The sequence below is a fragment of the Phoca vitulina genome, unplaced genomic scaffold (assembly GCF_004348235.1).
Source record: "Phoca vitulina isolate PV1807 unplaced genomic scaffold, GSC_HSeal_1.0 scaffold12, whole genome shotgun sequence".
In the NCBI taxonomy this organism is placed as follows: domain Eukaryota; kingdom Metazoa; phylum Chordata; class Mammalia; order Carnivora; family Phocidae; genus Phoca; species Phoca vitulina.
The window spans coordinates 6,455,793-6,478,934 of NW_022589715.1; the positions used below are offsets into that span (position 1 = coordinate 6,455,793).

General features: G+C 37.0%; 1 protein-coding gene across 3 annotated transcripts in view; it reads right to left on the reverse strand.

The window, feature by feature from the left end:
- Window positions 1-23,142, reverse strand: part of THUMPD2 (THUMP domain containing 2) — a 38,715-nt gene that overhangs the window by 11,661 nt on the left and 3,912 nt on the right. The window contains exons 2-8 of one of the 3 annotated variants that reach the window (XM_032410361.1): window positions 18,045-18,180; window positions 16,034-16,443; window positions 15,060-15,137; window positions 11,932-11,984; window positions 10,107-10,194; window positions 2,478-2,549; window positions 1,879-1,993 (exon numbers count right to left, since the gene is read on the reverse strand). In XM_032410361.1, coding sequence (XP_032266252.1) covers window positions 1,879-1,993; window positions 2,478-2,549; window positions 10,107-10,194; window positions 11,932-11,984; window positions 15,060-15,137; window positions 16,034-16,443; window positions 18,045-18,180 — 952 coding nt within the window. The remainder of the gene's footprint in view (window positions 1-1,878; window positions 1,994-2,477; window positions 2,550-10,106; window positions 10,195-11,931; window positions 11,985-15,059; window positions 15,138-16,033; window positions 16,444-18,044; window positions 18,181-23,142) is intronic. The other 2 variants (XM_032410362.1, XM_032410363.1) reach the window with 2 other exon arrangements.

A 23,142-nucleotide genomic window follows, 5' to 3' on the forward strand; every position in this document is an offset into this window, starting at 1 on the left:
CACCTTCTCCACTTTGTGCCTAATGATCACGTGGAACTTAACAGGCCCCAGAACTCCAACTTGCTCCCCAGCAGTTTTCCCGACTCAGTGAATGGCAACCCCACCCTCCAGCTGCTCAAGCCAGGAAGTTGAGTCATTCTTGGTCTTTTTCTCACGTGGCACATTCAACCCAACAACAAATCCTGCTCGTTCTACCTTCAAAAATTAAGTATCTGACCTCTCCTCAACACCTCCATGAATAGCACTCGGCCCCAAGCAACCTCATTTCTGACTGGATTATTGCGATAGCCTTAACTAGTTTCTTTGTTTCCTGTTTCCATCCTCCCTGCTATCATCTATTCTTAACATGGCACTTAGAATGATCCTTCCTTTATTTGCCTACTTGGTGCCGTAGATAACCTTTTGTTTTCAACACTTAAAAAGAACAACAACAATTGAACCCCTTTGCTTGTTTTTGTTTTTTCACTTTAAGTGAAATCTTATGGAAAATGCCCCCCACACGAAAATAGATAAAAATGGAGTTGGAAGTGTGGCAGAGGTCAGACAGACCTCTGGGTATTTCCTTCCTGACACCTCAGAGGCAATCTGGAGATTGTAAAGGGTTTGAAAAACAACTACTCTGCAATAGCTGAGGAACCCATCCCAGTCTTCTTGAAAGTCCTGCCAAAACAACTTTCTGAAAGAAATTAGAGTTCATGAAAGCTGATTTTAGCCTCATCATCCATTGGTTTCCTCTAGAAACCTGTGTCTTATGCACAGAGTCCCATTAAAAACCTTGACAGAGGGGCACCTGAGTGGCTCAGTTGGTTAAGCGTCTGCCTTCGGCTCAGGTGATGATCCCAGGACCCTGGGATCGAGTCCCGCATGGAGTCTGTTTACCCCTCTGCCTCCCCCCTCCGCCCCCCACTCGAGAGTGCACACTCACATTCTCTCTCTCACAAAAATAAATAAAAAATCTTTAAAAATGGGGGTGCTTTATTATGTATTTATGCATAAGTCACCCTAATATTTTCTTCTTGATACTCTACTACTTTTCCACTACAATAAAAAATTTTAAAAAAACATTTTGTTCCTCCAGATTATAGATTTAACACTGGGACCATCTACTACCTATTTACACTGTGTCAAGAGAATACCATTTTCTTAGCTGGAATTAAATGTGCTCAGTTTTTAAGGGAGAAAGATGTACTAGAGGAAAGGAAAGAAATAAGGAATGTGAGGCTTGTCTAAAGTGGTCTAAATACTATGGGTCTTATGGAAATATTATTTTGATTGGACTGAGCAGAGTTGATTTCTAGTCATGTTTGTTATTGCTGATTCCCCATCAGTAAAAGGCTTCCCTCTACCTCACAGGGTGACCAACTGTGCTGGTTTGCCCCAGGCGTTCCAGTTTTAGCATTGGAAGTACTGGTTTAGCAAACAGGGATGGTTGGTTGCCTCACTCCTATATACCACAGGAATACTGTCCAATGTGAGGCAAGGGAAAAGTAAGATAATTCAGAACATTTCAGTTTATCTGAAAGAAATGCGAAGTTTTATTATTATTATTATACTGTCCTCTTTATTTTATGCCTATATTAAGTGACCCCTGATTACGATGTGAGAAATGGTTCAGATACAACAAACACATCTTAAAAAGGTATTTTCACTTAAATGCTTAGGGAGACCGAATAAATGTTGTTACTAATAATGAATCTTTTGAAAAATAAGTTATAATTATACTACTGGAAATAAATCAAGGATTAGCCCCACAGATATGTTATAGGGTATGAACAAGTCAACCTTTATATATGGAAAGTGAATTTTGTTTAATATTATGATTCTAAATATATTTACATATGTTCATTTTCCCAAATGTTTGCATTTTTAATATCTTACCTATAACAGAAACCTTAAGTAACTCAATTCTATCCTGAAGGCCTGCAGCTTTCAGATTATCACATGCACCTAGTAACTGTGAGTCACTGACGTCAGCACCCACATAATACACATCCTATGAGGAAAGAAAGTCATATTTTAAGTATGAATTAAACTACCGGACACTTTATGTAGTTAAGAAAACCTACTTGCTTCTTCTCAAATAATTAAAATGAATTTAATAGATTTGTTAATTCAGGTTAAAACAAATTTACAGTATTTCTTTAAAATGATATTCAATAGCAAAAAATGAGAAGGATTTGTTAATTTTTAAAAACTATCCATATTTTACAATAACAAATGTCTAAAGAATTTGGGGATTAGCATAATCTGTCATGACTAATCACTGAAACTGCTCACATTTTCCTAAATTTAATCATAGTATTTTAAGCAATTTAATTAACCCATCATAATCCATTTTGACAACAGTAAATAGTAACTCATGTAATCAAAGCTAATAATCCTAAAAAGACAATCTACTTGTAGATAATTGGGAAGTGAATATACATATAATGATTAAAGTAAATATACTGCTTGGTTCATCAAACTTTAGAACTTACTGGCCATTCTTTAGCAGCTTCCAAAAGTATCGTTCCAAGTCCACACATTGGATCTAAAACAAATGCACCAGCCTACAGACAGAAATATTGATTTGATATTATTCAGCCTATCACAAATATGTATTATAAAAGAAACCTAAAACTTGAGGAATCCACATTTCAAGAGTAATGATTGCTTTTTACACTCTATTAGGAATTTCTGGTGGTTAAAGCCATAAGGCAGGTGTATGCTCAGCATGTATGAAGATTAGGAAGGTCCCTGGTGTGGCCAAAGTACAGTGAGTGCGAGAGAAAATGTGGCGTTCACATGAGAGGTAGCTGGGCAAGTCTCAAGATGCACTGGGTTATGCTGCACGTAGGAACAATCCCTGCATCTTAGAGTTTGAAAACAATATACAGCTCATGCTACATCCCCACAGTAGGGCATCTGGGGCTTCTGCTTCTTACTCTGGAAGCCAGGCTCATGAAGTGGTCACCATCCAGAGCACTGCCATGACTGTGGCAGAGGGGAAAGAAAAGCATGACAAATGATGTAGTGGCTCTTAAAGGTGCCATCTGGAAGTGAGACACATCACTTCCACCGCCATTTAACTGGCTGAAGCACGTTAGTCACACGACACACACAATTTGAAGGGGTCAGGAAAGTGTAATCCTACTTGTACCTGGGAAAACAGGAAACTTGGAGAAAAAAGGAATTACTCCCATTCTGGGGGAGTCACATTATGTCACATCTTGTAGGTACTGCAAGGATTCTGGTTCTATTCTGAAGAATGGGAAACTATTGGAGGGTTCTGAGCAGAGGAGTAACATGACATTTACACTTCAGAGGGATCACTCTGGTTGCTCTGCTGAGAATGGACCAGAGAAGGGTAAGGGTGTTAACAGGGAGGCTAGTTAGGGGAAGTAGGCAAGAGATGATGGTGACTTGAATTAAGAGTGGTATTGGTAAAAGTGGTGAGAACTGGTTAGATTCTAGATATATTTTAAAGGTGGAGCCAATGGACTGGACGTAGAATGTTAAAGAATGACAATAACCAGAAATGACTAAAGTTTTTGACCTGAGCAACTGGAAGAGTTCCCTGTTCCTGAGATGGGAAGAGATGGGAAGGAGAAGCTTCGAAGAGGACAAGAATATAGTTCTGGACATGTTAATTTTGAAATACCTGTTAGACCAAGTATGGACGTCAAGTGATTTGTTGAACATATGGGTCTGGAGTTCAGGGGAGAGGTTCAGGCTACAGATATAAAGTTGGGAACACTCAGTGTTAGTCATAAATGATATTTAAAGCATCAGAACTAGATGAGTCATCTAGAAAGTGAGAGAAGTTAAAAAAGAAAAGTCTATGGGTTGGACCCTGGTGATCTCCTAAGTATAGATGTTGGTAGATGAAGATTCAGCAATGCATACTGACAGCAGCACATACTCATGTAGGAGGAGAACTAGAGTGGTGTTCCAAAAAAATGTGGAAAAAAACATTTCAGGAAGAAGAGTGATGACAATATCAAAGTGCTAATAGGTAAGTCAGATGAGCAGTGTCAGTGCAGTGCTGGTGATGACAGCCTTATGGAAGTGGGCACAAGAGAGAAGGGGAAGAGAGGAAGCAGCGACACCAAATATGGACAACTATTTTTAAGAGTTTTTCTGTAAAGGGAAGCAGAGAAGGAGCATGTGGGTTCAGGAACGGGTTATTTTCTTAAATTGCAAGATATTAAATCAAGGGTACACGCTGTTGGGAATGTGTAGTAGAGAGAAAAGTCCTGAAGTAGGCATGAGGTAATAGAATCCAGGAAGCAAGTACTGGAGTGAAACAAGGACAGTTCACTTACTGCAATGATGATAACGCAAAGTATGTGGGCACAGACTCCAATATGTTGGTAGATTTGGTGAGGAGAACATGTTGAAGTTCTTTTCTGATTCTAATATTTAAGTCAAATAAGAAGCAAGAGAGTGAAAAGTGTGAGCAAGGAAATGACTGTAATGGTAGAACATAGAATCCAAGCTGTGAAGGAGGGGTGAGGACAGGTGGTGAGTAATGGACAATGGTAAGGTCAAATGACTAGAGGCCCCAGGGGTTAAGGAACTGTGTGGTAGTGTGCTAGAGGAACTGAACAGGAAGGAAAAAGAGGCTAAGAGCAGGATTCCTGAAATTGAGATTTTTGGAAGGTATACCCTTCTGGGTATGATAGGGTCCAGGATATGACTAGGGTAGATCATTAGAAGTAGGGAAACCAAGACACTAAGGGGTCAGGTTACAGAGTGGACATTGAGATCATAAAGAACTATGACAGGAATAGTGTTTTATACTCTCATAAAAATGATAGGAAGAGAGGTCTGCATGTGACTGGGATAATTTCATGGCATGTGCTTCAAACGCACAGAGAGGTTCTGGGCAGAAGGAGCAATGAGGAGCAAGCAGGACACCTACCACCTCCAGGCCCATGGTCCCTTGATATGTTTACAGAGGAAGCAGAGTGCTCAGTGGACAGCCAGGTTTCAGTCAGAGCCAGAGGGCATCTAATGGAAAGAAACATAATGTCCTTCAGAAGAGAGAGAGAGAGAGAGATTTTCCCCTGGGCGGAAATTCTAAGGAGAGTATCCTATGGATGCCCCATGAAGGGGTGGTAAGTAAAAAGAATAATGATCTAAATGACAATTCAGTTAAAAATAACAATGGTATGAGAACTAATTTTTATTAAGATCTTAGTATGTGTCAAACACTGTGCTCTTCCTTCCCCCAACATGGTCCATGCTCCATGGTATAATCTGACCTTAAATATCTTTAATGTCTTTATGTTACAAGACCTTCTCTAGCTATGACATTTGGGTACCTGGGCAGATGTAGACAAGTATTTCTGTATGCTTATATTAATAACTAAGACTTAAAGAACTTGATTTTCCTTGTTCGGATATGTAGGAAGGAAAAGAGTTTGTGGTAAACATGAAAAATATCTATCATCCTCATGTCCAGATCTCACTGTCAGCAGCACCGGCATACCCAAGGCTGGATGCTGAGATCATGTACACTGCGGGTCAGTATAACGAAGGATACTTGGAAGAAAGGCAGGCAGGGACAAGGGGCTCCTGCCCTAAGAGGAAACCACCTTAAAAGGATTTTACACCACCCTGGAAGGAGCCCTCCACCGTTTCTCATGGGATAGGTAGATGACAAAAACCTGACTGGGTGATAGGCGCAGGGAGGGTTAATCAGATTAAAACAGTCTGCCAACAAGCCCATAAAAACCCCTAGATCTAAACTGGCAACATCTTGGGTCCCCTCCCTCTTTGGAAGCTTTCTATTCTCAATAAACTTTGCTTTGCTGCCCACCACTCTTCATCTGGTCTACCTCTTCACTCTTTGAAGCTGCGTGACCAAGAACCACAGGCACTAAAGGAAAAGAAATCCTGTAACAATTACTAAACTCCTCCAAAACAACTGTGCCTGCTACTTCTTACATGCTTTAACAGACTTCCTATGCTGGTGGTCACATTTAGAGAAACAATTCTTACTCTAGGTTCTAACAAGGCAAACTCACAGTAAGGAAACATTTTATCTAACATTAGCTTTGGATATTTTAATTTACTTTCTACTTTTCTGACAAATGGATGTTTATGTCAAGATAAAGGTAACATTTCAAACTTGTATAAGGTGGTTATATAAATTTATATTTATATAATATGTATATATATACACATATATATAGTTATATAGTTATATAAACTGTGGTGAGATCACTGGCAGTTTGGTAACCATAACTTCTCTCCTTAGACTAAAAGAAATTTGGACTAAAGATTAAAATCAAATAAAAAAGAAAATCATGGATTCTGGGAACATGATAATCTTAAAGTAGCTTTCTTCTTTTCTCTCAACTCCAAGCTATTATCTTCCCCTGGGGCCAAGTGATGCTCAGACGTAGAGGCAGCTAGGGGCTAAGAGAAAGCCCTGGGCTTCATTCGGGTGCCAGAAGAAGGACCTGGTATGGGGCCTCTCAGCCATGGCTGGGTGGGGGGTTAGAGACCAGCACTGGAGCCCAGAGGGGAAAATCATTGGAACCGGGGAGAACCTGGTCTTCAGAGATCTACAGATCTGTAGGGAGACCAGTGAATCAAAGAGCTTTCACCTAGAAAGAGAAAAGTTTTCCGCATGGCTGACAGATTCTCCTTACACTGCCAAGCCCAGTGGCAGCAGAGATCCATGTGCCTTCTACCATTTATAGGATTTTAGCCATTTAAAATATCTTAATAACCACAGTTGAGTCCCAGTGAGCCACCAAGAAAATAATGGCACATCCAAAGGGCACAGGTCCGTAAGTAGCTAGAGAGTAAATAGGCAGAACACTCAAAACATGTATCCAGTGAAACAGAACTCCTGGGGGAGACAGATAAGTATTGCAACAAAAGAACGAAGAGCTTCTAGAGATATTCAAATGTATTGTGCACAGAGAACTTTTCAAAACTAAAAAACCATGATTTTTAAGCTAAAAATTCTGATGAATAAAGTAGAACTTTGACTCTTGTTATAGCTTGGAAGATTATGTTCAAGAATAACTCAAAATGCAGACCCAAAATATAAAGAGATGGAAACCATGTGAGAAAGGATGAGCAACTTGGAGGATAGCTCCAGGAAGCTTAACGTGTTTATAATTTCAGAAGCAGAAAACAAAGTAGTGTAAGGTAAAAAAGTCACTAAAGCAAAAACAGTTGAGGCAATAATAATTAAATAAGTAATGAAAGAAAGAGTGCCTGAGCCAGAGAAATGATAACTTTTATAATTATTATATATTCCAAATAATTATTATAACTATAATTATTATTGCCATAGCAGCAGCTAATACTTAAACACTTTCTATATGCCATGCACTGTTCTAATCACTTAATAAATGTTAATTCACTTAATCCTCACATGACCCTAGGAGCTTTTTTTTTTTTTAAAGATTTATTTATTTTAGAGAGCAAGCGAGTGCATACGCTGAGGTGGGGGGAGGAACAGAGGGAGAGGGAGGGAGAGAATCTCAAGCAGACTCATTACTGAGCGTGGAGCCTGATGCGGGCCTCGATCTCACAACCCTGAGATTGTGACCTGAGCCAAAATCAAGAGTCTGATGCTTAATTGACTGAGCCACCCAGGTGCCCCCCTAGATTATTATTTTCATCTTGCAAATGAGAAACTAAGGCACAGAGATATTAAATACCTTGCCTAAAGTTTCCCAGTCAGTAAGTGGTGGAGCCAGAATTAGAACTCAGGCAGTCAGATACACCAAGTTCTGGGCTGAATAGAAAACACACATATGTAAGTATATCCTGCTAGTATTCCTGAACTTCAGAGGATTTTTTTTTCTTCCAAGATTTTATTTAAATCCAAGTTAGTTAACATATAGTGTAGTATTGGTTTCAGGAGTAGAATTTTGTGATTCATCACTTGTATATATCACCCAGTGCTCATCACAACGAGTGGTCTCCTTAATGCCCATCACCCATTTAACCCATCTCCTGAACTGTAGAGGATTGAAGAGAAAAGTCTTACAAGCCTCCCAGCAGCAAGAACAGGCAGCTATACAGGAAAAGGAAAATCATACTGGCATGTATAGTTCAGCTAGAACACAGGAAAATAAATGGCAACAGGACAACATCTACAGACCTCTGAGGGAAAGGGACTGCCACTCAAGACTCTTACATCCAGCCAAGACTGGTATGTATCCCAGGATGAAAAACAAATTTGAGGATATATAGTAAGTTCAGACAGTGTATTATTTGGATACTACATTTGAGGAAATTACCTAAGACTTTTTTTTTTTTTAAAGATTTTATTTATTTGACAGAGAGAGAGAGAGAGACAGCGAGAGAGGGAACACAAGCAGGGGGAGTGGGAGAGGGAGAAGCAGGCTTTTTGCAGAGCAGGGAGCCCGAGGCAGGGATCATGACCTGAGCCAAAGGCAGACGCTTAACGACTAAGACTTTAATCAAGCAACAAATAAACCAGAGCAGACACCTCAAATAGGGAAAGACAAAGTGAAGAACAATGGGGAGGAGTGATACACCTTGCGATATGTCTCTGTGTATTTCTACAGAAAAGTGTGTGTGTATACACAATGAGAGCTTAGTGATTAAGGACAGGCTGTTTAATGTAAGTGCTAAATAAGAACTTTTGAAACAGAAGGGGCATATTTCAAGGGAAATTCTGACACATGATAAATAATTTAGTTCAATCTAGTCATTGGGGGTTGATAGTTGAAGGGTATAAAAATGTTACAAAGGTCTCATTGTAGGGAGGAGTAAAGGTGGGTCAAGAGAAAAGAAGAAAAGCACTCTAGAGGCCTCATATTACGATAGGGAAGAGGGTAAGTTTAGAGTGTCTTGGTGGTAAAAACAGTGTCTTGAGAGAGGAAAGAGTTGATATCTTGTTTTAAAGAAACAGCAGAGTTCTATGTGTTTCATCAAGAGAGCTGGGAACAGGAACCATTAGTAGAAGAGAACAATAAAGTATAATCTCCAACCTCAAGGACAGCAATGAAATGATTATCAAGTAACTTGATCAAACTAGCAAAAAATAAAACTAAGAAACAGTGTAAGAAGTTATAAACAGAGTAAAATAGGAAGAATATAATCAAGTATGTCTGTCCTAATACTGAACTCTCACTGGAAAACAGAGACCATCAGAGTGGATAAAAACAGAGCTGTGTGTTTGTAAAAAAACATACTGAAAGCAAAGTTGAAAATAAAGCAGTGGCAAAGAAATGCAGCAAATGCAAAGAAAAAGAAAGGAATAAAAATATTTTTATTTTATTTTTTTAAATTTTATTTATTTATTTGACAGAGAGAGAGACACAGCGAGAGAAGGAACACAAGCAGGGGGAGTGGGAGAGGGAGAAGCAGGCTTCCCATGGAGCAGGGAGCCCGATGCGGGGCTCGATCCCAGGACCTGGGATCATGACCTGAGCCGAAGGCAGACGCTTAATGACTGAGCCACCCAGGTGCCCCGAAAGGAATAAAAATATTAATAAGACATGAAATTTAAGTTTAAACTCACTAATCAAGATAAAGAGAACTTTGTTACAATAAAAAGGCACAATTCCTGATGAAACAATAAAAGTCATAAATGTGCATATACCAAACTAGACAGCAGCTAAGGCAACAACTAGCAAAAGTGCAAAAACTTAAAAATATAAATATAGTAATCTAATGAGATTTTGAAATACCTCTTTCAGAATTATGCAGATAGTAAAACAGTAATGTAGCAGACATTCCTTGACTAAAAAATAAAATGATCTTCTTATGTCCACAGAACACTTGCAAAAATTAATCCAGATCTTGGTCACAGAGAAAACTTAAAATTTATGTAGAGGTTTTATAGGCCATCTGATTGTGACATAAAAGATTAGAAATGATAAAAATGTAGCTATCTTTGGACTCAGCTTTTTCATAGCCAAAATATTCTCAGAAGTTCAACAATATATAAAACCATATCACTGTAGCAGTTCATAAATGTAAGGGCAACAGAAAGAGAAAGAAAAGGATAGGAAAAAAAGAGAAACAAAAAGAAATGAAAAGAAAGCAAGCAACCAAGATGTCCACCAATCAGTTGATTATGCAAAGGACCTTGCTATTAAAAAGAATGCAAACATTTTCCTTACCTTAATTTCAGCGAGAGAGGCCATTGCCCATGCTATGGTAGATCTCAGGCCTGCTGTCTTGATGTAAGATCTGCTGGCTAAAGGAACCCTACAAAGAAAAGAACCTGATGGTAACCCCAGTATTACTGTATGGTAAAGAAGATCAGGATATAAATAAAAATGATTAACCTGTTCACATCTGTGACTCACCTTAACATATTCATCTAACATACAGCTAAGTATCTGCTAAGTTACAGAATATTTTAACCTTATTACAAAAATACCTTATCCAATCGGCACCTTGTCTAACCAGCCAGTGTGGTATTTCAGAAAGGTAAATTTGTGGGGCGCCTGGGTGGCTCAGTCAGTTAAGCACCTGCCTGTGGCTCAGGTCATGGTCCTGGGGTCCTGGGATCGAGCCCTTTGTCACTGGGCTCCTTGCTCAGCAGGGAGCCTGCTTCTCCCTGTCCCTCTGCCCACTTGTATTCTCTCTCTCTCAAATAAATAAAATCTTAAAAAAAAAAAAAAGGTAAATTTGTTGGACAACTGAAATTTAAACTCTTAAGTGTTTGACTTATAAAAATCTAATCACATAGGTAGAAAAAATCTTTTTCAAATGTTAATATACTTTCCTGCCTTCCCATATGGAATATATGGGAATTTTTCTTGCTGATCTGGAGTCATCAAGAGGAACACACTGTTCTGTGATATGGATGTACTATGGGAAGTAGGGCTGAATGGATGCTAACTCTTGAAATCTGCTTTCTAGAAAAAAATCGCTTTTGTAAATTTGTTTTTTGCTCATTTGCATCTTTCTCAAAAGATGAAATGAAGCATGACATTGCATTGTCTAAAATAATTTATGGAACGAAGAGCTGAAGCAGACATCTCCCAAATGAGTTCACTGGCCTCCATTATGTATCACTTCATTCTTTATCCTCTACCTCATCACTTTCATTATCAGTGTTTCCAGATTTGATAGAAGTTTTCAAAATATTATTTCTATCTTTCTAATGCAATGAACAAGAAAGCTTGAGAAAATCTATTACAATAATCTTAAGCATTCTTTTTTACATCCTGGCTTACAGATGCCTAAATGTGAGCTTAGAGCTAATGGGGTATTCCTATTGAATTTTTATAATCTTTAAAAATATTCCATGCCTAGAATCTAGAAAAAGGGTATCTAAATCACATTATACTATGTAAACAGGGATGTGCATATAAAATGTTTTGAAGATGCCAACAATATTTACATGCTTCCAAGGAACTGGAAATCACTATTTTCATCCAACTAGCTCATTCTTCCCAGAGCATCCAGGAAAGTACCTGTTATATGATAAGTATTCAACAAATATTTTGGAATAAGGAAATGAACCATTTGCATTTATTATCATATAGTACCCTGCAAGATTAGAGAGATACCTGAAGTAGATTTTAAAAACTGAAAATACTCTCCCACAATAAAAGAATAATGGCAATAAAATTTGTAGAATGTTCAAATGTGAATTTTAAGAACTGTGCTGTATTTTCTATTTCAATAAAAACTTCAGATGCCAACAGACTAAGGGCCTGTGAAAATCATTTAATAATAGAAATAATTAGATATAATTTTCAGTATGAATCACAATCAGTGAATGATTGTAATCAAATCTTTTATAGCTCTAACTGGCCAGATTAAATCATAAGCATTAAGCACCAAGAAAACACTGGCTCAAGTAAAGAACTCAAATGCTTTGCCTTTAGCCCCCTCTGTTATATCGATGTTTCATATTATAAATAAGAACATAAAGTTCTTACTTTTACAAACTCTAAGGGACAAACATGAAACTTAGAGAACAATATCTACCTGAACACAGGGATTCCCACCACAGAGTAAATGTCATTTAGATGTATGAAGATCTGAAAGAACAAATAGAGAAGTTAGAACAGAACAGGAAATGCATTACCAAATGCACTGACAATTTAAAAACTTCCATTTTGAAACTATGTTTTATTTTTAAATTTACTTTGTTTTTTATTTTTTACATAATCTATATTTTAATAAAAAAATCTAAGGCCTTGTTTATCATATATGGAAAGATGTTCCATAATATTTTTTTCTTGAGCAGAGACAAAGTAAATTTTTAGTACATTCCATAGAAAGATTCTGAGGATAATTCGGTATACAAGGTATATGGACACTCATGTTCTGAAGAGATCTTGAGTTCTTTCTTCCCAGAGATTCTCTGAATTATCATAACTGGATCAGACTCTTTGGCATTGTGGGTTAGAGAAGACTTCCTGAACCCACCTTAATTCTACTTCAAATAAGACTTGAGGTCACACAGGACCATCACAGGCTACATTTCCAGGGTAACAAAATTTTCTTCAGGCCAAAGATATCATAGCAAGGGTGACCTTTTCTCTCTCTACTATCCGTAGGTGAGCTTCTTCCTTTCTACTACCCTTCTTCTGTTGGGCCATAAAGAGGATTTAAATGTCTCAAGTTATAACTAGTAGCTCAATTAAATTTTAAAAGTTAGAATCTTACTTTCATAGTCTGATGAGGTTTATGGAATATTCTGACTCTGCTGTTTGACCTCAAGAGCATTTGATCCCTAATACTTTGACCCCAAGGTTATTTTCATTGTATAGTTTAATCAGAATTACTCCAATATTGACAAATTTTTATTAAGAAAAGAATGATCTGGAATGAACTCCATTTAGTCAATTTAAATCCTTGATCATCAAAGCTAAACTTTCCAATGTTTTGGATTATTCATTTTAGCAAAAGTATTAGGATTCTTTTCTATTTAAAATCGATACTCAAGAGAAGATACACTGATATTTTTTAAGATTTTATTTATTCATTTGAGACAGAGAGATACAGAGAGAGTGTGAGCAGCGGGTGAGGCAGAGGGAGAGGGAGAAGCAGACTCCCCGCTGAGCCGGGAGCCTGATGCGGGGCTTGATCCCAGGACCTGGAGATCATGACCTGAGCTGAAGACAGACACCCAACCATCTGAGCCACCCAGGTGCCCCGATACACTGATATTTTTGTATATCAAATGTTATTAAGACTAGCTTCTCCCACTATAAAATTTTTTCTCTTAATTTTGCTGAACAAAATTTGTTTTAAGGTTTGATTCTTCTGTTAATTTTGGTCACAAATTTTACTGTGTGATTTTACTGTTGACAATTATGTTAATAGCTATTATTAATTACACTAAATGGCTGATAGGAATTAAATTAGCTATACTTATTTAGGCACTAAGCTATGAGAAAAGTGTAATTTTGAGGCAGTGAGATGGGGCCAAGGGGACATGGGGAGATGGGAACCAGCAGAGCACAAGATGAGAGAACTGGAAAGGAGAGATGGAAGGAGGACACCCTCATGTCAAAACATTCTTGAGGTCAAAATATTTTTCTTTTTCCTTTTTTTTTTTTAAGATTTTATTTATTCATTTGAGAGAGAGAGAGAGACAGAGAGAGCACAAGCTGGGGGAGAGGCAGAGGGAGAGGGAGAAGCAGACTCCTGGCTGAGCTGGGAGCCCTACCCAGGGCTGGATCCCAGGACCTGGAGATCATGACCTGAGCTGAAGGCAGAGGCTTAACCATCTGAGCCACCCAGGCCCCCCAAAATATTTTTCATGACAGTAGTGAAGAACATACATCAGGCATTACTTTGTAAAAGTGAAAATATCAAATGAAAACACTGAAAAATAAAAACACAAAATGTTCTGATATGGCCAGCTATTACTCCATTCAAAGCTATAGAAGAATAAATTTATGAGTCAATGAATCATGAAAATGACTAAACTACCTGTCAAATTTATCAGATGGGGGTGCCTGGGTGGCTCAGTCGGTTGAGCGTCTGCCTTCGACTCAGGTCATGATCCCAGGGTCCTGGGATCGAGCCCCGCATCGGACTCCCTGCTCAGTGAAGAGCCTGCTTCTCCCTCTCCCTCTGCCCCTCCCCCCAACTCATGGGCACACACGTGTGTGTGCTCTCTCTCTCTAGAAAAAAAATAAATTTGGGGGAAGCCTGGGTGGCTCAGTCGTTAAGCGTCTGCCTTCAGCTCAGGTCATGATCCCAGGGTCCTGGGATCGAGCCCCATATAGGGCTCCCTGCTCGGTGGGAAGCCTGCTTCTCCCTCTCCCTGTCCCCCTGCTTGTGTTCCCTCTCTCACTGTCTCTCTGTCAAATAAATAAAATCTTTTAAAAAAAAATTTATCAAATTATTTTTAAAAAAGTGAAGAATACATACATATACACACACACACATATATATATATATACACACACACACACACACGATTTATTTATTTGACAGAGAGAGAGAGAACCACATGAGCGGGGGGAGGGGCAGAAGGAAAGAATCTCAAGCCGACTCCTGCTGAGCACAGAGGACCCTGAGATCATGACCTGAGCAGAAATTAAGAGTTGGACCCTTAACTGACTGAGCCACTCAGGCGCCCTGTGAAGAATATTTTTTATAGCTAGCATTGGTTTCCTCATATAAGTGTTTTACTTTGTTTCAACGAAAAATCTCATGTAACCTCATTAAATTAATTTTGAAAATAGAGAAAAAAAAGAAAAACATAATCTCAGAGTCCTAACAAAGTCACTATTAAAATACTATTGATTTTCTTTTTTTTTAACATTAGCTAGAATTTTTTATTTTAGTGATTGTTATGTATTATAGTGATTGCAGACAGCATCTCTGCAACCTTATAATAAATTTTTAAAAATTCAACTGTGACGAAACAATTCCATCCCAAAACATCTTATTTGGATAAGACATTTTCAAAGTGAAAAGTACTAGTAAAATTATCTGTACTATTCTACTGCTAAAGAGAAAACAGACTGCTGGATCCATAGAGACATGCTTTTTAAAAAACTCTAAAGCAAAACTGAGAAGTACAGTACAGATAGTTGACCTTGTCTTTAAACAATTAGGTTACAGGCATATAAAATAAAACAAACATTCAGTACCTCTAAATTTGGATTCCTCAAATCTGCTTTCCATCCATACTGTTTCATAAGAGCAATTCCAATTACTCTTCCTACTTCCTGAAAAAGCAGAGAGTTATAGAAAATACTAAAAATGAAAATTTTACATTTAAATGTAAGCAAAAACTAAGAGTATGAGTCAGACTACCTGATGGTAATTTAGGGTTACAATATTAAAATATGACACGAAAGCATTTTCTGTTGAAGGCAAGAAGGCTGCATTTTACCTCTTCCATCCCCAACATATCCTATGGCATTGATGTCTACTCATGTGTAATCTCTATTCTTGTAATAACCAGATCATGAATCGACAAAAATGATCATTGTGGGTTTTAGGAAACAGATGCAAGGTTAAAGATGAACTATTTGAGCTACGACAATCCTATGTGTTTACAAATTACCAGAACAATAGCATTAGACTCAATCTTTAGGGTCTGATTTTAAGGCTGACCAAAGGACCCAGATCTGTGCTCTTATATCACTGAACTTTGTAAGGGCCAAGTGATGAAGTGTTTTGAAGGACACTGTGGTGTTCACTCTCCCCTAGATAGTTGAGACTTTGAGTGCATTCGTGTCTTTGCAGTCTGGGTCCCGGTGACAATCATACATGCAAGGCGTAGTGTAGAGCAACCAGAACTGAAGAGAAACCCAAAAAGCTTAGGACAATAATATTAGGATTTCCAAATGTAAAGAATATCTATGAGTTTAAGGAAACTTTGAGGGAGAAAGTAAAAAAAGGAGGTCATTACATGGAATGGCATGCCATTACTCTTAAGCATCTAAGGTAAATTGAAAAAGGAAAATGCATTTTTAAAGAGATTTAATTATATGAAATTAGGCCTGGTTATCTGCCTAGCCAAGTTATCTATTCTGTGAAAGGCTGTCATCTCATTTTAAATCTAAAGAGTGGTTAATTCTTTCAGAAAGCGGAACTTCACCCTGGGAGGGAGGCATACCTGTGCAGTAAAGGTCTTTGCAAGAGCGCCACTGCAGCGACAAGAAACTCGGAACGTCAAGTCCTTCCGGTCTGGGGTATCAGCTGCTTTCACTACATCGTTCTGAAATGCTTCTGGAGGTTTTTCTCTGCTAGTGAGAAAATCTCCTTGCTCCACTGTTTCTTCTTCCATTTGCTTTTCCAGTTGGCATTCCCTGCTCTCTTGTAGCTCTTGCAATTGCTCTGTTTTTAATTTCTTAGGATTGGTGATGTCATTTTCTTCTACTTTTCTCTTTAGTGGGTTAGCATCTCTTTGAGAAAGTTTGTCCTTTTTTGCATCAAGTTCAAGAAGATTTTTCCAAATTGAAATGGCACTCAACCAACTTTCTGGATCATCATTTACAAGTCTTTGCATTTCATTAAATATTTTTCCTAAATAAATAAGATCTCAGTTTATCCTATACCAAAGCCTTAAAGACAGTCTATTACATTCATCACCCCTAAATTCCATTACCTTTATTTCTTTAAAATAAGTTTTACTAAACTGCTACATGAATAGTGAGTTCACCTTCACCTGGAATTTATATAATTTAACATAAGAATATTGTGCAAAATAAAGTTCATTCTTATATTCCATACTTAACATCAAAACTGTTTTAAAATTTCTATAGAATTATCATATATTTTAGCAAGATCATTTGTCCTATGAAAATATATATCTATACCTTCAATATATGCATACACCTAGAGTATGTATTGATTTTTGAAATAATGCTGATCTTGCCTATAAAAACTAAGTTAAAAAAAAAACAGAATAAACTGCAAAACAGAGCTCAGAAACAGAGCAAATGAATATTGAAACTATCTTAGACCATACAATATTAGCGTACATCATAAAATGAGTTTTCATAAAGTAATACTTCAGATACACAACCCATTCATAACTTAGGGACTGCCAGCATGCTCAATATAATGTAATCTTTTTTTGATGAACAAAGTTCATCAAGGTGACCCAAGAGTAATTACTGTATTCTCTAAAGATGAGAATGTGTGGAATTTTGGGATGAAATTATATTGACCCCATGGTATAACACCTTAGGATTTGCTTTCTAATAACTTTTCTGACCTGTTTTGACTTCTTGCCATTTGTATCTTTATTGACACAGTTTAGTATAGACCATAATATTACATGATCTTAGAAATTAAAATGAAGTTTAAGGCAATGTCTAGTCTAGCAGTATCTGACCCTTGCTTCTATTAAGATCCTTAAATTATTTTAGTAGCATATTTATAAAATTAGAAAGTGGAGGGGTGCCTGGGTGGCTCAGTCGTTAAGCGTCTGCCTTCAGCTCAGGTCATGATCTCAGGGTCCTGGGATCGAGCCCCGCATCTGGCTCCCTGCTCAGTGGGAGGCCTGCTTCTCCCTCTCCCACTCCCCCTGCTTGTGTTCCCTCTCTCGCTGTGTCTGTCAAATAAATAAATAAAATCTTTAAAAAAATAAATAAATAAAATTAGAAAGTGGAAAGGGAATCTCTTAAGCCCCCTTTAACTGTAATGCTTTATAAATGGGTATAAATTTATTCAAAACCTTAAATTTAAGGTCCCCTAAGCAGGAGATTTTATTATAGTATTTTTTCCAATTATATAATTCATTAGTTAAAATGTACAAAGTGACAGTTTTGATCAACTTATAAAACCATGCATTCTGGGTTATGACATGCTCCTGGGTCTAAATAAATGCATCTGACCATATGTATCTCTACATAAGGTGTCTGAACATAATTAAAATGGAAGAAATGTGACTTAGGACACTAAGGCTCAGAAAATAGGCAGCAGATTGCAAAGAGACAACATTAGCTGATAATATGATTAATATGGTGATAATATTCAGGAAATATGGAAAAATACATAATTAATGACCCCATAGGTATGAATGAATCTTAAAAATGTGAAATGGGTACAAATTAATTATCAAGCAAAAAACTTTGGAGTACAATATATCATGGGGGTAAAAGCAACAGGCATCTACATACCTTTACTTACAGAAGAAACATTAAGTGGAAACTGCTTTTTAATCAGCAAAAATAATCTTTCTGCAGATTTTAATTTTTTCAGCATATTTAAGTCAGAACAGGTGGTGAAGAAAACTTTTCCTGAAATATATTCAACCTAGAGACAGAAAAGATTAATGTAGTCCTGTGTCAGAGTAAGAATCATTTCCCTTTTCCCCTCTTAATGAATTAAAACACAGTGTCTAGCCTGACAATAAAAACAACCATTTCTAAAATATGTACTATTTGTCAGACACTGTCCTAGGCACTCGGAATACATTTTCCCTCTCATCCTTATAACAACCTTCTAAACAAACAAACAAACAAATAAATAAATAAAGGGGCGCCTGGGTGGCTCAGTTGTTAAGCGTCAGCCTTCGGCTCCGGTCATGATCCCAGGGTCCTGGGATCGAGCCCCGCATCGGGCTCCCTGCTCCGTGGGAAGCCTGCTTCTCCCTCTCCCACTCCCCCTGCTTGTGTTTCCTCTCTCGCTGTGTCTCTCTCTGTCAAATAAATAAATAAAATATATATAAAAAAAAAAAAAACAGAAACAACCTTCTAAGGTAGATTTTATCACCCCCATTTCTTAGATTATGAAACTGAGGCTTAGATAGGTTAAATAACTTGTATGAAGTCACACAGTGACCAAGATCATAATCTATGTCATGGTACCTTTTGTAAAGTGTGTGTGTGTGTGTGTGTGTGTGTGTGCACGCGCGCGCACACACATTCCTAGGACAAATCGGGTGACTAGCCCAAGGTTAACATCATTAGTAGGCATTTATTAAACACCTACCTCGTGGTCTACCAGGAAGCATCCAGCATATGTCCTAAAGATGAATGATAATTTAATACCTATATACCGACATACAAATAAGAATGTAAAATTTATAAGAAAATATCTTGAATTAAACCCAAATGAAAACAAAAAAAGTTAATATAATAAATGCATTGATAAGCTGTAGGTACAAGATACAAAAGTAGCACTGAATAGGGAACCATCATTAGTAAAAGTCTCAGGAAAGAACCCGGTAAGATTTGGGAAGAGAGATTCTGACAGAAGAAAGGGCAAGATGCAGAGGTGGGAGTGACAGCCTGGCTGAAGTAAACTGTAAGTCAGCATGGCAAAATTTGCTGTGTTATGCTGACTGATAGTGTCAGGTGGATGGATGGTGTAGCTCAGGCCAGCCTGATAAATGGTCATGAAAATCTGAGTACCCCAGATGGTAATGGTCAACCATTATAGACTTTTGATGAAAGCCGTGACAGCACTGAACTAGCTAGCAGAAAAAATTACTTTAGAAGAGGCATAAAGTACTAAGTGTAGATTGTGATGCTGGAGGAAGAAGGAGATTACTGAGGTAGAAATAATGAGACGCTTGGTTGTGGAATTAGAAAAGGGACAACAACAAGAAATATGCATCACACAGAAAGAGGCTTTGGAGACAGGATGGATATGTTGTAAAAACCAGAGAAGAAAGGAAAATAAAAAAGTGCACTGGCAATAGAGAGTCTGGTGAGGTATGGCAAATGGTGTTCAATACCAATGGACTCCTCTAAAACTTTTGGGATTAACCCAATTCTCTCAAGCTCAGGATGGATGTGGATTGTCTTAAAATTTTCCTTTTAGTGGTGGCCATCGGCTGACTGGGATGGTTCTAAGTTATCTCCTAGAACTGAGGTAATGGGGAATTTGGAGTATCCCACGTGTTTAGGCAGTTGCCATCCAATGGGAACTTGAATTCCAAGTATTTTTGTACTCTTGATCTGATATGGTCTAATTAAGTTTTTGGGATGGTAATTTCTTGGGTTACCATTCTAGCTTGATGAAGAAGAATCACTGCTGAGGAAGCCCTAGATTGACATCACGTAAAACCCAAGCACTTCATTATAAGATTAACAAGTTTTGGGGACCTAATGTACAGCATGGTGATTATAGCTAATAATACTATATTATATAATTGAAAGTTGCTATTAGATTTTAAATGTTCTTACCACAAAAAAGTAATGGTAGTTATGTGACTGGATGGAGGTGTTAGCTAATGCTATGGTATTAATCATTTGCAATATGAAATTTATCAAATCAACATGTTGCACATCTTAAACTTATACAATAGTATATGTCAACTATATCTCAATAAAGCTGGAAAAACAAATTAAATAAAACCCAAACAGCTTGGGTACTGGAAAGTGCAGCTGACCAAGATAGCTTGAGAAAGTAGGGAATGAGAAGAATGTTTAAGAATCAACATTTAAGGCGATAAGGAAGTAACAAAAATAAGAACTTCTAGTTTCTAGAATTTACTTCTTTCTCATTACAAAAGTGACATTTTTCCACAAAAGTCAAAACTAAATATATACCTCAAAATGCTTAGATCTTGAGAACAAAGTTTTAAAAAGTAACTTTTAAAAGTTTAGATTTTATGTTACCTGACATAAAAATATAGCTGATATTAAAGCCATCACAAAACAAGCTAGAAGACATGAAATACCTTACCAAGATTATGGGGGGCAATTGAAATAAATATTTTACTGAAAATGTATGGTTTTAAGATTCAAGTTCTATAAACAAATTGATGCAAACATTTAGACCAGTGATTTTAACCTAGTCAGTGATCTAGATATTAATTTGTAGTTGTTAATTGTACAAAGATCTTATCTTTTCTTACTTATTTGAATATGAAGGGAAACATTTTATACAGTGAACTTCCTCTAAAAATATCATTTTGGGGAGGTGGGAAGAACAACAACAAAAAAAGAGAACATGATTGAAAATCCACTTAATTAAAAGGAACTAAAGGCTTAATTTATTTGGGGAATCAAATTATAAGAAGGTTTTGAGGCATTAAAATGCTAAATACATTTTCAAAACCAAAAGCAACATTATTCTCTTTATTTCAAAATTAACATGAGGCCTACATTCCTTTTACAAGTAATATGTGTGTAATCAGAAGTAGTTTAGTAAATTGCAAAACAGTCACTATGAAAATCAAATAATCATATATCGTGGAAGCACTATAATGGTTTACCTTTGGTGAAGATACCGTATTATATCTTAAAGCAGGAGGGAGAATGAATTTTGGTGCTTATAAGTTCAAAAACTTCTAAAGCTGGTGTTAACCTTTTTCTTTAATTTATTGCTTGTAACTTATCATATTCAATTACAATACTTAGGAGAGAAATGTGGCATTTTAGGATATTTCATCCAAATAGTTGTTACTTGAAAATTTATATATACAATCTGTTTTTTCCATTTGGAATTAAATCATAACCAAGTGTCTAAAACCAGCTGGTTTTATGTCTAACACTTTTGAAGATGAAATAACAGTCTTTATTAAAGTAAAAACAGTTCTGTTATCAGCTAGCATATCTAAGCAGTTAGCGTTTTTGCCTTTCTTTTAGAATTCAGTCATTCAAATCTAACACAAAAATTGAAAGTTTAACTCTAGGCAAAAATGCATAGGAAGATAGGGAGATATCAAAGTTCTCCCAATTCTACAGATGCCACCTAGTTTTAGAATTAATTTTAAATTGCTAAGTGAAGAGTTGAGGTGGTACATGAGCTTTTTTGATATATTTTATAAGAATTAAAAAATATATTTTATTTAATTAAAAAAATTCAAGAAATTTCTCTACAAGAAATGTGGAGAATCTTAAAAGATATCAACCTTATATAATTACCCCATTAAATAAAATAACTATGAAATAACCTGATTATCTGGTTATCTGGTTAGATCTACCCCACTACCCTCTATCACCAAGACCCCACTAAAAAATTAAAAATTGACTGGCTTATTCAGGTTCAGGACCCAAGTTGAAAGTCTTTGCTATGTGGGTTTATAAAGACCAGTTAAACCACTGACAGGGCCTTTCTGGCTAGCTAGAAAAATTAGGTACACCTCTATTTTACTGATTTTATCTTAAAAGTATTCTTGCTTTTATTGTTATAATAAATAACAGTATTTAATACATTAAACATTGTTATAAAGTAAAGCTTAATTTTTCCCAATGTATTTCTTTAAAGTAGTCCAGGTAAAATAAATATATATTATGCATGTATATAAAATATATTATACACCTAAAAATATATAATTATACAATATAAATTAAATATTTAAACAAACCCAGGAACCTATAAAGAAGTTTGCCCCGCCACCAGGAGGAAAAAAAGAAATCTAACCTGAATCTGACCAAACTCTAGATACAACTTACAAGATTCCAATTTACAGGAAACAGAGAGGACATGTTAAACTACACCATGGAGATGCAACTGGCAATATCTACTAGACCAGGGGAAACTCTAGCAGTGCTGTCCAACAACTTCCGTGATGATGAAATGTTCTATAACCTGTGCTGTCCAATGCGGTCACCACTAGCACATGTGGCTTCTGAACATTTGAAATGTGCCTGAGAGTGAATTTTTTAAAATTTAATTTTAATTAAAATAGCCACCATGCCCTATTGGATAGCATAGCTCTAGACTAGGGGTTAGAAAATGAGGCCTGGTGAGCTAAGAATGGTCTTTACCTTTTTAAAGGGACGTAAAAACAAACAATAACAACAAAGAACGTGTAACAGAAACCACAAAGTGATCCATATATGTGATCTACAAAGCATAACATATTTATTATCCGGACCTTTAAAGGAAAAGTTGGCCGACCCTTGCTCTAGACTATGGGACAAACAACCTGCTTCTTTAACAAATAATAAATTGCTGGGGGAAAAAAGAGAGGTGAAGGGAAAATCTATAGATTAAAAGAGAATTTTTTTTTTCTTAGAAAAATTAGAAAGACTTAAAAGAGTATCAGCCAATCATAATGTGTGGTCCTTATTTGAATCCTCATTCATTCTTTCTTTATTTTTTCTAAGATTTTATTTATTTGACAGAAAGAGCACAAGCAGGGAGAGTGGCAGGCAGAGGGAGAGGGAGAAGCAGGCTCCCTGCTGAATGGGGAGCCCAACGTGGGGTCTGATCCCAGCACCCTGGGATCATGACCCAAGCCGAAGGCAGACGCTCATCGGACTGAGCCACCCGGGTGCCCCGAATCCTCATTTAAATACACAAACTTAAAAACAAAAG